General features: G+C 47.4%; 3 protein-coding genes across 3 annotated transcripts; 1 reads left to right on the top strand and 2 right to left on the bottom strand.

The window, feature by feature from the left end:
• Window positions 1-560: 560 nt before the first annotated feature.
• HO173_007803 (uncharacterized protein) lies at window positions 561-1,404 on the bottom strand (the record flags this gene model as incomplete). The annotated part of the gene is made up of 3 exons (XM_037309703.1): window positions 561-753; window positions 811-1,161; window positions 1,229-1,404. The coding sequence occupies 3 exons, from the start codon at window positions 1,402-1,404 to the stop codon at window positions 561-563; spliced, it is 720 nt and encodes a 239-aa protein (XP_037163380.1).
• Window positions 1,405-2,042: 638 nt separating this feature from the next.
• HO173_007802 (uncharacterized protein) lies at window positions 2,043-3,606 on the top strand (the record flags this gene model as incomplete). Its single annotated transcript, XM_037309702.1, has 5 exons — window positions 2,043-2,270; window positions 2,321-2,357; window positions 2,412-2,500; window positions 2,565-3,154; window positions 3,213-3,606. The coding sequence occupies 5 exons, from the start codon at window positions 2,043-2,045 to the stop codon at window positions 3,604-3,606; spliced, it is 1,338 nt and encodes a 445-aa protein (XP_037163379.1).
• A 1,271-nt stretch (window positions 3,607-4,877) lies between these two features.
• On the bottom strand, window positions 4,878-5,328 carry HO173_007801 (uncharacterized protein; the record flags this gene model as incomplete). The annotated part of the gene is made up of 3 exons (XM_037309701.1): window positions 4,878-4,913; window positions 4,977-5,062; window positions 5,169-5,328. The coding sequence occupies 3 exons, from the start codon at window positions 5,326-5,328 to the stop codon at window positions 4,878-4,880; spliced, it is 282 nt and encodes a 93-aa protein (XP_037163378.1).
• Window positions 5,329-12,926: the final 7,598 nt, after the last annotated feature.

Here is a 12,926-nt window from a genome sequence, read left to right as displayed (position 1 = left end):
CTGGAGGGAGTTACACCTGATTTTGTATGTGGAAGATTGTGTAAGAGGCTTGGGAGACTTCTCTTTGTCCATTTAGCATGTGGACACAATTCGAGATTTGATTGGGCTTAATCTCTTCCAGTCGCGTTAAAATACAAGTAGGAGAGCATCATAAATGCTGGTTTGAGCAAAGTGGGTAAAGCATTATAGAAGCATAGAATTGAGCATGATATGTGTTCCCGCATGGAATTGCAAGCAGCTCAATGGTCGCAGCGAGTTGAGAAACCTGCCATGAACACTGGTAGAAGTCCTGACATTCTAGATTCTATCAGGACGAGATGGAATTGTGTGATCTGGTCATTCAGGGAATTACATATAGACTATGGAATTAGCGTGTCGGAGATTAAGCCTACGCAGCAGACCTTGATTTGCTCTATGTGGCCTGAAAGGATCAGCGATTCACTTCACCCGCTCTCCTTTCATCGTTATCCTATGACGTTGATGCTTGTCAGATCAAAAGGCAAGCTTGACGTCCGTACCGGGCCATCTTGTGTCCCATGTGATGTGATCTTCGAGCTGTGCTACGTCCCTTTCTTTTTCGCCTTCTTTTCCAGAAAGACGTAGACCATCGGATAGATCGAATCCACCACCTCTGAGCCCACGAAGAGGAACAATGTTGTAGGTTGTGCCACTCTCGGATAGCTATCGGCGTAATGCCAATACCGCCAGGCAAACAGCAGAATGGTCAAGCAAGTCCCACTCGCCCGATAAAACCTATGTTGTCCCACTTCAGTACTCATCAATCGGGGAAGAATGAAGGAAATCACGTACCAGATACCCAAGGAATGACCGGAGGTATTATTCCTTGACATCAACTGCGCCACCGAAGTGATGCTTATCAGGAGCTGGTCCCCATAACCGATATAAAAGGACGCAGCTTCGACGCCAACGGTCTTGATGAAGGACCAAAACAACCCCGTCATCAAGATGGTACCAGACGTCACAATCCAGCCCATATTGTTCGCCACCAGCGGCGACCGCTTCCACTGATCGGGGCCGAACCGCCACGTCGTGTAGACGATTGCGACATCGATGAGCAGCCACGGAACGAAAGCGATCGTCTGAGCGGCCGAGGTCGGAGCCACGACGCCGAACAGAAACTCCCACGCTATGTTCGCCCACCTGTAAAACCACCATGGGTCAGCTTCGCTGACGATACGCCGCGGGGTTCGAGGAGGGGGGTCGGTACAAGCAAAGAAGTGGCATGCCGTAGGACTTGTCGCGGAACGCTTGGCGGACATAGAGGGCGTATGCGACGGTCCAGAGGAAGGAACTGATCAGGATCAGGGCATCTTGCACTTGAAGGTAGTACACCGGGGGCTGGTTTCGTCTGTCGAGCGGGCTGAGAGGGAGGTGGAATGGCATCTTCTCTGATTGACCGGAGGACGCGAGGGAAGATGGTCAGAGGCTGTCGGTCGTATCAGATGTGACCTTGCTTCGTGAGATCTTCTATCCTTCGTTGGTATCTCAAGATGGAAGATCTCACGAACAAGAATTTTCACCTTTGCCCATAATGCCAAGGGCCAATCTTCGATGCATGACAATCGTCGACGCTGCGTTGTTTGACCCCAGTCGAGCAAAGATAGTGGTGGTCTGCCGCACGTTTACTCGGGGTAAAGTAGGTTCCTATGTGGGCAGTTTTACCCGGGGTCCGATGCGGGGTGGTGGGGGTTCTGGACTGAGTTGACTCTCGGGGCAGTCCTCTGCATTGTGCTCGAGTCCTAAGTACTTTTCCAAGGTAACCACTAACTTACCGCCCCATGCCCATACCTAACTCAGCTCCTATACCCTACTTTACTCACACTTGGCTCCCACACCCTTTCTACCACACAAGTCCCGTCTAACCCTAACACCTACCTACCTTAATCACTAACCCTAACCTACCTTAGCCATGCCTCCGGCGATCCTTCTGGGGAGCAACTTTGATGAGCCCACCCCAACCTAACCACGTGACTGAGTCAAAGATCTGAAGAAGATGGAAGCAAGAAGACCTAACCACCGCCATGGCTCATCAAGCTCTACTCGAAAACCTTTATCAAGATGGCCCAGCAGTCTACAAGGCGATCAGTGTGCTCCTCGTCCTTGCCACGGTACTCTATCTCCACTCGCGTTCCGCCGTTAAGGATGTTTCGAGGTTTCCATTGATCGGACAGAATGTGGGGGGTTTCTCGAAGAGACGCAGGTACTTTGTCAACCATGCCTTGGAACTATTTCTCGAAGGATACCTGAAGGTGCCGTTCAATGTCGAGCATCATATATCCATCTTGCTGATCATTCTCAGTTCAAAGACTCTGTGTGGCGTGTCACTTCAACAGATGGTAGGTAATATGATGACCTTTCCTACATGTTGGTCCCGTACTTACATCTCACAGGCGAGGTGCTAGTGCTTCCTCTTCGTTACGCCGAGGAACTTCGCGAACTACCAGAGGATGTTGTTAGTAGCAATGCAGCCAACGAAATGGTCAGCCTATCATCCTCATTCGTTTGCTTTCCGAGTTCTCTGAATTGGCCTTTGTGGCTCGCAGACCTTCGAAACAAAATTGCTCGGCATCACTCCGGATAATCCATTAATGGTCCACGTCGTCAAGTCGGATCTTACCCACAACCTCTCGCAAATAAATGCATCGCTAGCCCTCGAGGTGTCGCGGACAGTATCTGATGAAGTTGGGCTCTGCGAAGACTGGACGGAAATCAACATCTCCCAAAAGCTGCTCAAGATTGTGGCCATCGTTTCGGGACATGTCTTCCTCGGCCCTGATTTGTGCCGGCGGGAAGAGTACCTCCACGCCAGTATCGACTTTACCGTCGATCTGTTCACTGCTATCGCTGCTCTTAAGCGCTGGCCAAAATCTTTGCGCTTTGCCGCCAAGTACTGGATCCCTCAACTCAAAACAGTCAACGAGCATCGGCGACGTGTGCACGAGTTCCTAGTACCAATACTCCGGGAAAGGAGAGCACTTCGAGCCAAAGGCGAAGAGCCACCGAAAGACATGCTACAATGGCTCCTGGACAAGTCTGACCAGTTCAACGTACGGACTGATGAGGAATTGGCTGAGACCCAGCTTATCTTGGGCATGGCGGCTATTCACACTACGACCATGACAGCAACTCAAATGTAAGCCCCTGCCCTGAAGGCGACAGATTTGGTGTACTGACGCCGAAACCCGTCATAGTATATACGACCTTATTGGATATTGCCCCGAAGTCATCCCCGAGCTGCGCGCGGAGGTCAGGTCGGTCCAGGCAACCAACGGTGGCGTCATGACAACGCAAGCACTCTACCAGATGAAGCTCCTCGACTCGGTGATGCGCGAGTCTCAACGGCAGAACCCCAGCAACATCGTACGCATGCAGCGGTGCGTCCTGAAGCCGGTACGCTTCTCAGACGGCACCGAAATCCCAGCCGGTACCTCGGTCGCCGTTCCTGCGCTTCCCACCCTGCAGGACCCCAAGCTATACTCGGACCCATCCAGCTACGATCCCTACCGCTTCGCTCGCCTTCGGGCAGGCCAGTCACAAGATCTTATCAACTATGCAGCAAGGAGTTGTACCAGTTCATCTCGGTGACGAAGGAGAACATGGGATTCGGTTACGGAAGACATGCGTGCCCGGGTCGCTTCTTTGCGGCGAAAGAGATCAGATAAAGATGATCTGCGCCCGCATCATTCTGGATTACGACATCAAGATGCCGGATGGCATCAAGGCCCGCTATCCGAACGCTGTCAGGGGCAGTTCCATCACGCCGGACCGTACAAAGACCATCATGGTAAGGAAGGTTGCTGCCTAGCGTCCACGAGCTGGACACCACCCCGGGACCCTGCGTTACAGCACGAAGGCTCACGGCGCCGTCCTGTGGTGGAAAGCAGAATTTCGGGTGGGCGCTGAGACACAAGAAGAAACGCTGGAGTTGGGCTATGGTACAAGTCTCTCGGTTCACTAGCTGAAAGGAGGGCAGCATATCGCATTTTTTGTACCGCCGTGCACGGACTTAGAATACCCCCTTATGTCATCCTTCATGTAGTCGTCTGCACGCTAGCAACCAACCACTCCCCTCAACGGAGGAAATCCTCCGAAGAAGCGGCCGTGCAATATAACACTAGACCCCTGACTTGCCAAACCCTCTCATTCATGGTAAAACACAAAAAGGTTCAAAAGGGACCCCGGGGCACGCATAATGGGGACGGGCGATCTCAGTCGGATCACCTCGAGGGTTGGTGCTCCCTCGGGGAAAAGTAATCGAGTGGGTTGGGAAGAGGATGTCGTTGTTCAATGGGACACGCGTGTTTAAAGTCTGCATCGAAAAGGATTTTACGATTTTTAGTTGTAGTGGTGGTCTCACTCTCACTCACTCACTCACTCCCACTCACTCACTCACTCACTCACTCACTCACTCACTCACTCACTCACTCACTCACTCACTGTAGGTGTTTCCTTCCGGGCAACGGCAAAGACGGCGTTCGCTTCTGCGCTCGGCTGAGGGAGGATGGATCATAAGGTAATGATGGAATTCAGGCCCTTACGCAGCTAGGTATAGTAACCGTGCCGTGCGAGTTTTTGTATGCGTGAGTTTTGGGTTTTCTTTCCGTGGAGACTAGCACGCGAGCTTTTGAAGGATTCGTGTTGATGTGATGATGGGGACTTGAGAGGGAGGGGCTTTCATGGAAAGAATGAGTGAGGGGATTTGTGTTTGGTGGAATGTTTGATACTATGATGCTAATTCGACTAATTACATCACGCAGTTCCACGCACAGTTCCCTCTTTTCTATTTTTTTACAACCAGCTCGACCATTCCAAGAAAGCCAAATTCGCCCTACCTAACAGGTCTATAACCATCCCACTCAAGGAGGGCTCTCGCAAAGCAAAGCTTGGCCCAACTGCGTCGAACCGATTAGCCCAAATCACAAAATTACCAGCATACTCCAACAAGGAAGACTTACAACGGGGAGAGCACAGCACTGAGCCTCCTGTCCGATAGACGCGCACATGGCTATGAAAGACGTGACGTTTCCAGGGACCATCGGGGCTGTCGATCGGAACGCGAATTAGCTACCGTCTTCTCGGGGACAAGTGAAAGATATGAATAGGATTGGGGACAGATAGGGGTGAGTAGGAAGGTGAACGGGACATACGGGGAGCACAGTTGAGGTCAGCGACGCCGAGGGCGTTGACTGCACAGCATTGGGGGGTGTCTTCGATGCCAGGGCAGAGGACTGCGCGCTTGAAGGCTGGGAAAGCCATGGTGATTGAGGCGCCGAAGAGGGCCGTGGCGATGATGGTGGAGCAGTGCATTGTGATGGTTGAGGGGTGATGTGTTGGCTTTTTGCGGCTTTACAGTGACTTTTGATATGTGTATTGGAAGCGGAGTCGGAATGGATGTGAGGATACTGTTTGAATTGAAAAAGTAGGTGGCAACTTGCAGATTCTTATAGAGGTTTGCTCACAGGCGTTCGGCATTAGATCGTCTAGCATGTTAAGCGTCGGTGACATCAGTCATCAGGCTCCAAGGCTCAGAACCATGACGATGAGAGCATTGTCTGTCAAGTGAACTTTCTCTCCGCTGAGGGGATTGCGGAGAGTGCAGCTTGCGCTCGAATTGTTGAGCTTCGTTATAAAGCTCACTTATGATGGCCAAGGTTGGAATGATGTAACAGCTATCCGCTCGCCTTCATCTTGTGCTTGCATGATCTCATCGCGCTTGCGACAGTTGCAACAATACGGTAAACGTGGTGGTTTCTCGACTTTGCTTGGTAGAGATCGCTGACCTCAATCGCGAAGCACCGCAGTAGCGTCCTGCATACCGTAGGCGAGACCCAGGTCGTCCAGAGAACCCAATCCAACCGTCGATCGACCCTGCAGGTCCCACGCTAAATATAGTAGCGCACCTCGTGCATACTACATGGGTCCTCCTCCAGTTTGAAGATCATGCGGGCTCTTGGGGCCGGTCATCTTGCAGCAATCTTGCTCTTCTTTCACTTCCGTCCTTCAGCAACGCCGTTGGAAAGCTAGTCGTCCGATTCCTCCTCTAAACATCGGTGTTTCCAGACTTTCTGCTCACCCTCCCGCACGATCGCCAAAGGGCACTTTGAGAATGAACATTCAACTTAAGACTCAGCTGAGCTAGCTCTCGCAACAGGCTTAACCGCCGATGTTCGATGTCTGTAAGAAGACGCGGTGCCGGGATTTGGGACGCCACAGAACCCAACACCGCTTGTTCATCGGTATTTTCGGCCAGGCTGAGACGCAAGATGACACAATCCGTGGTCGCTTCAACTAGGTGCATGGCCCTGCATTCGGACCAAGTCTAATGCTTGGGCCCCAGCGCTTGCCAGTTCTTGTAAATAGCCGATGAAGATGGGGTTGGAATGAGAGCTGAGGATGGATAGGTATGTTAGTCCGGGGGTATAACCGAAGCCTCTGCGGTTGAGGCGTTGGTCCCCGCAGTTGAATCCCTGTCCGAGCTTTGAGGCTTTAATGTGGGGTACATGGAATATGTGCAACCCCGATGATGCGCGTGTCAGGAACTGGCAGGGCTATCAAGATGTTCAGGGGACTGGACATTGGAAGCGACACGTTCATCAACTGACCTGGCACATGCAGGCTGTGACAGCAAAGCCTGCCACGCAATCATCAAGAAGGCTGTTTGAGTTTGCCTTTCGACAGTCAATAATAATCGACTTTAGCCTTCAAAATAACGCGGAATTAATGACCACAGTGACAAAGGGGCTGGAGTAGTCTTGACCATCCCGGTAAGGAAGGTGTGCAAGGGCAGTCGAGCTGTACGTAAGATGTTTGGTGAAGACAAGCACTAAGGTAGCAGGAAGAACGAAAGGCTACTGCTCGTATAGTCTGTACTCAGTAATGCTGCTGTGGTGTAGACTGCAGTCTTCGGGCCGAGGGCGCTGATGGAAATAAGGTTAGATGGGGGGGGGGCTTCTTCCCCCCAAATTTAGGGTTTAAAAACCAACGAGATTGCTTGGCAAAATTGATTGCGCGCCATCTCTATTTTTTTGATAGCCAGCCCCACCAAAATTTGTAGAGATCGTACTTCTCAACAATTACACCAGTCTCTACCTCTCAGTTCGTCTTACTTCCCAATCGGATAATTTTGAGGCATATACTAGTGAGTATACACTCTTTTTTTGGTGTTTTTGACTACCCTCCCTCCCTCCCTCCCTCCGCTGATACGCGATGCCACCCAAAGAAATACACATTCACCAGCGAGCCAGACTACTCCTTAGGGCCCCTTCTGCAACCACATATTTTGGAAATAACCCCTAGATATTTCCACTAATTTTCAGCTTAGCGTCAAATATATACAGGGTATCGTTCTGTAACCATATTTCCACATATTTCCGCTTATTAAGCGAAAACAGGCTTGGAAATATCTGAAAACAACCCTCGAGAATTGTTTTCAGCCAAAATAAGGCTAAGAACGCCAAGAATAGTGGACATCTATAACCGATATACATATATTATTCTCTTTTTTTTATCCATACTTCAGATTTAAAGCCGGTGTCTACTCTCTTGCTAAGACGATATTGTTATACCATTTCGAAATGTTACCTTCATAGTCTAGCTCCAAATCATAGACAATAAGACACCGGTATCGATAGATATAAAGTAGGCTTATTTAGGGCAATAATGGGAGTAATAGGAGTATCAATGATAATTAAAGCCTATGCAGCAGTAGCAGCAGGTATCTCGGCTATAGCGATATGGAATGGTAGGAATTCAATGGTTTTTTACGGAGAAGATAATTTTTACGACGATTCTGATTTCTAACTCAGCCTCAGAAACAGGGTTACAGAACGGAACCGTACACATATTCTACTTGTTTTGGAAATATCCTAAGCGTTATTTTCAAGCCTTGTTTTCATTAGCCAAGTGGTGGCGTTATTTAGTGGAAATATGTAGGGGTTATTTCCAAAATATGTGGTTGCAGAAGGGGCCCTTAAGTCTTATTGACGACCTGATGCAGTAGCTAAAGACGCCCGTTCAAGTCACGCAACGGGGTACCAATAAGAGCGCAATATTGAGATCTACGGCGACACAGTGATTCCTCGTAATCTATATATACCTAGGCGACCTCGTAGCCTCTCACCGGCTACTCTGGAGGCCCTACTTAAGTACCAGCGTCAGAAACCGTGGCTCTATCAGAAGGAATTAGCACGTTTTCTGAAAGAGGAGTAGGATATCGCGGTCCATAAGTCGACCATTTCGAGGGCCCTAAGTAAAGCTAGAACAACTCGTAAGAAGAGTCAACGAATAGGCCCACAAAGTGAGGAACTCCGCGTTGCATGGAGGTGGCTGGCTAGTGGAAGCCGTCTGGCGAGAGTTGAAGGTGGATCGAGGCATAGCAACACCAAGAAAATCGATTTTGGGCTATACTAGAGCTTCAAATATAGATTGAGGGGTGGTGGTTGATGATTACAGTGATTTGAGTAGGTTCTCATCAAATTTTGATGAGGCTGGCTACCAAAAAAATAGAGATGGCGCGCAATCAATTTTGCCAAGCAATCTCGTTGGTTTTGCAACTCATAAATGACCCCGCTGAATTAAGGTACGGGGGGAACGAACACCCCACCAAGCCACCCCGCCGCCAAACCAGTGGTCACTAGTATAAAGTCTACCAACTCCAGGCACGTTTGCTTTTAGCTTTTCAAAGTCACAGTGAGAAAACGACAGAGGCATGGGACTTGAATTCAAAATCATGTGGGGGAGTGGCTATGACGAGTCAGACCGTCTATACCAACAAACTGTACGCCGTCAGTCAGATCCAGGAGGCTCAGGGATAGAGACAGGGTAAATTCTTGCCAGAATAGCCGAGATTCCTCGTCTGGTAGGTGGGCTACTGAAAGGTAGCCACGTCGACGTTGGCTACAAGGATCATCACTTCCGCAGTGGAGGCGATTGTGAGCAGATCAACAGTGAGCGCTTCATCTGTGAAAAAGAGTCAATCCGGTAGCGTGAGAGTGTTTTGAAAAAGGGGTTGTCTTGGGTGCGCCAAAGGATCGAGCAGTGTCCTCGTGTCAAGGTTCTGTCAATGAAGTACATCCGTGGAAGTGTGACAAACGAGCCAATGAACGCTTTCCGTGGTGTCGAGGCTGATGAGTCTTAGATCCAGCTTTGCCGGCCGTGTACTCGAAGTGATCAAAACAAGTGACGGATTTAAGCGAGGCGCTATTTTGCGGCTATTTATTTCACTCTCCTTCTTTAATATCACTCCATAAATTATATAGCTATCGCCTTCTAAAGTAATCAAAATTAAAGCTATATATATAGCTGTCTTACCCTAAAAAATTACGCCCGTAGAATTATCACTTCGTCGAAAAACTTCTATTCTTAATGATATCTCGATATCTTTCTAGTATACTATATATCTACTTAATAAAGGCCTCTCTTTCTATTAATTAATTCCACTCAAAGATCGCTGCTAGTCATATATCTTTTAATATAATAATTATTCTTTTATACGCTTGAATTTTCTATTTATAACACTTTTATATATACTTATCGAAATTTAAATTAGAATTTGATAGAGGTCATATTAGCGTCTTAATATTATATTATCTTAATCATAATAACGTCTCTTTAGAACTATAAATTTCTACGCCGTCTTGCATAAATATCGGCCGATATTTTATTTTCTTAAGTTCGCGATATCAGGGTAGTATGTGAGGCTTAAGGATTTAATTAATATAATCTATGCTGGTAATAGACTTCTTCAGACTACTCTTATTAAGACCGCGTTTTATAGACTTAATACTTCCTAGAAGCTCGTATAATTCGCTTATCTAATTATCACAGAATTCGCCTTAAACTATAAGAGATTGACGTTCTAAATACTTGAAGTTCTGATAGTAATCTAGATAGTAACGTTCACCGAACCGTCGAGTTATAAATATGCGATTACGCTTTTCGATCTTAAACGAGCTCTTATTCGTAAATATTATACGTATTTAGTCTTCTATCGTCTAGTATAGATATTCCCTTATCCACTTAAGCCTTTTCCGTCTATTGATTTATAATATGAGAGGTTTAAGGTATACAAAATAATGTGGGGTTTTTTTTTGGTGGTTTTTTTATTTTTTATTTTATAAAAAATTTTTTTTTTTTTTTTTTTTTTTTTTTATTTTTTTTTTTTTTTTTTTTTTTTATATTTTTTTTTTTTTTTTTATTTTTTTTTGTTGTTGTGGTTTTTTTTTTTTTTTTTTTTTTTTTTTGTTGGGTTTTTTTTTTAAGGGTTTTTTTCTATTTTTTTGGTTTTTTTAATTGTGGGTGTGGGAATGTTGGTATCTCGTTTGATCTATGGAATAGTCTGACCCTTCATATTATGGCAATCAATGATATATTTACGTTGTGGGGTTGTAAGATGCTTATTTGGTATGTAAGGCTCCATTTTGTGGTAGGTTGTAAAAATGATGGTGGGGGAAATCGCGAAAAAACGCGTAAATCCGTCATTTGTTTTGACGCGTACTAGTACCTTGCAGAAAATCATTTCTCAATGACAGACCCTGCATGTCAGCGTTGATAGGTGTATCAGAAATCGATTCCAAGGAAGCGCCGCTGTGTCACTGGTGCCTCGAGGTAGAGTCATAAAAAATTAATTCTGGGTTTTCCTTGGACTAATGCATAGCAAGCGTGGAGAGGAGGATGAATGAATGCTTGACAGACGCTTCTCGAAAGCGGATCACGTCGCCTCTTGATAATTGACCTTATGACATTATCGAGATCTTCTTCCTTGCCCGGCAACGGATCGAGGTTGCGCAGGATCTACTCTGATGCCACTTTCATTGCCTTCACGCCTCCTGCGTGTCCTGCCATCAGAGGCCGATTTCGGGGCTCTCGCAGGTGCTGCATCGCCAATCCAAGATAATGGACCTATAAATTCGGAAAAAGCGATTTTCCGCAGTCGTCAAAGAAGAGAGTGACGAGTACTCCCGGGATCATTCTGTGTTTATCCCAATAAAGTGTCCTACTGGTGCCTCTTCCCTTGCCTTTCTGCCTTCTACGACATGTGTTCGAGGTTTTCGCTTCATTTTTTGTTGGAGAATCTGATCCATGCATCCATCCTTCTTAAACCGTACAAACAGCATAAAGCACATGCATAGAAGGCTCCAGAAATGGCTAATTGCATACGGACATAGCATAATCAGACCTTCCTTGCTTGATCACCTTTCGTCGTTAATACACTTTCATCAGTTGCTTAAGGCAGAGTCTCATGATGCCAGATCACAATCTTGCTACATTCGATGCAACAAGCAGTCTTGAAGGCCTCGGGCTCACAAAAACTCTTCCCTGATCTTTCACTATGTTCTCCCGACTTTGTTCGTCGTACAGCTCCTCAAGCTCGTGTCCACCAAACTTTCAACCGCAGACATAGTAGCCCTCACACGAACACACAGGAGTCTATCCAATGTGTACAAGTAATTGCTAGGCTCCCGTTGGAACGTTGACAATACTCTGCGCCGTGTTGTCTCGGACCGAGAAGTACTCCGTTCTCAGATTGCTAAACACCACGTCTTGGTGTTTGGTAGCCTTCCTTTCTAGTTTTTCAAGGGTGTCGTGTGGTAAAAGCTGGGTATCGATGTAATCATGCTGAGGTCTTTAGGGGTTATCTATCAAATGCGGAGGGATACGAACTCGTCGAATCCAGCAATGGGGAAGACTCTGATCTCAAGAAGGCAAGTAGTTGCAAGCTTATCTGTTCACGGTCCTACTGACCCCATAAATAGGTGAAAACGTACACTACATGGGAACTGGAAGCCGGCGAGAAGAAAAAGAAAAAAACACTGATTGTATGCTCCAAGGAGAGATCGGTCTTGGTAATTCTTAGGGCCCAAAATACATTTGTCGTCAGGGTTTTCAGCTAGAACACGGTCTACGCAATTTGTCCTCTGTCAACAACGGTGGATCATGAAGGTCATCTGCTCAGGACCTCGTCATAAGCGTATGGAATTTCGCGGGTCTGTCACCAAATCTACGCACCGTGTGTGGCAGTTTCGAGATCTGGATTAGCCTGCAGCAAGAGAAATTTCGAAACCCCTTTGTCGACAACTCGAGACGTGTCGGATGTAGGCTTCCATGGATCATCCCCTTCGATGCAGAGTCTGTGAGACACTCCAAAATCCCTGAAGCTGTCCTAGTGTATGCCGACTTCGCCATACAAGAGGATGCAGTACATCCCTGGGAATTTGACATACTTTCTTGTCGAACCGTCTTCATATGCTGCCGCTGGGTTGAAATATTGCTACAAGGTTGGGCATAAGCGCTGGATAACCTATCTGGAGTCCAAGTTCGCTGCCAAGATGCAAGATTGCCCGCGTCATGAACGCCTTGGTATTATCAGGCCTGCTTGGAACAATTGTTGAGACGATCACATTCCAGACTTCTATCTGGCTTGGAGGCAATCAATGTCTATCGGCACACCAATGGCTGTGCAACAGTCCAACAACGCATCTAATTAGATAAATGCAACCTGCTATTCGCAACTTTCGACATTGGCACTTCAGAGCCTGAAAGCTTCCGCAGGCGCATTGGTAAACAGTTGCAGCAGCACCGGAATTCAAGCCCGCACGTCGCTCAGTGAAAACTTGATCATGAATCTGAGAGGCTTCTTGCACCCGCGTCGAATTGTTGCTTAACCGAGCGTTCTGATTCATGATCAGAGTAGGATAGTAATGAATTTTCTATGGAAAGCGTCGTTTGGAGGAGTGCGAGCTGGACTTGTAGCTGCATGGGTGATACTTTATGGATAAGGTAGGTCGCTCGCAATATCCGTCGCCGTCTCGAGCCCACGCTCTACTTGCTCGAACTTTGTTCGCGATGTTGAGCTTCATGAATCTTCATTGCCCGTGGATGCAACATTCGCGGGTTCCGACGGGGCC

The sequence above is a fragment of the Letharia columbiana genome (assembly GCF_014066305.1).
Source record: "Letharia columbiana isolate WasteWater2 chromosome Unknown Sc0000026_s0, whole genome shotgun sequence".
NCBI classification, from domain to species: Eukaryota; Fungi; Ascomycota; class Lecanoromycetes; order Lecanorales; family Parmeliaceae; genus Letharia; species Letharia columbiana.
The sequence above is the reverse complement of the archived record's forward strand: the minus strand, read 5'-3'. Positions and strand labels throughout refer to the sequence as shown.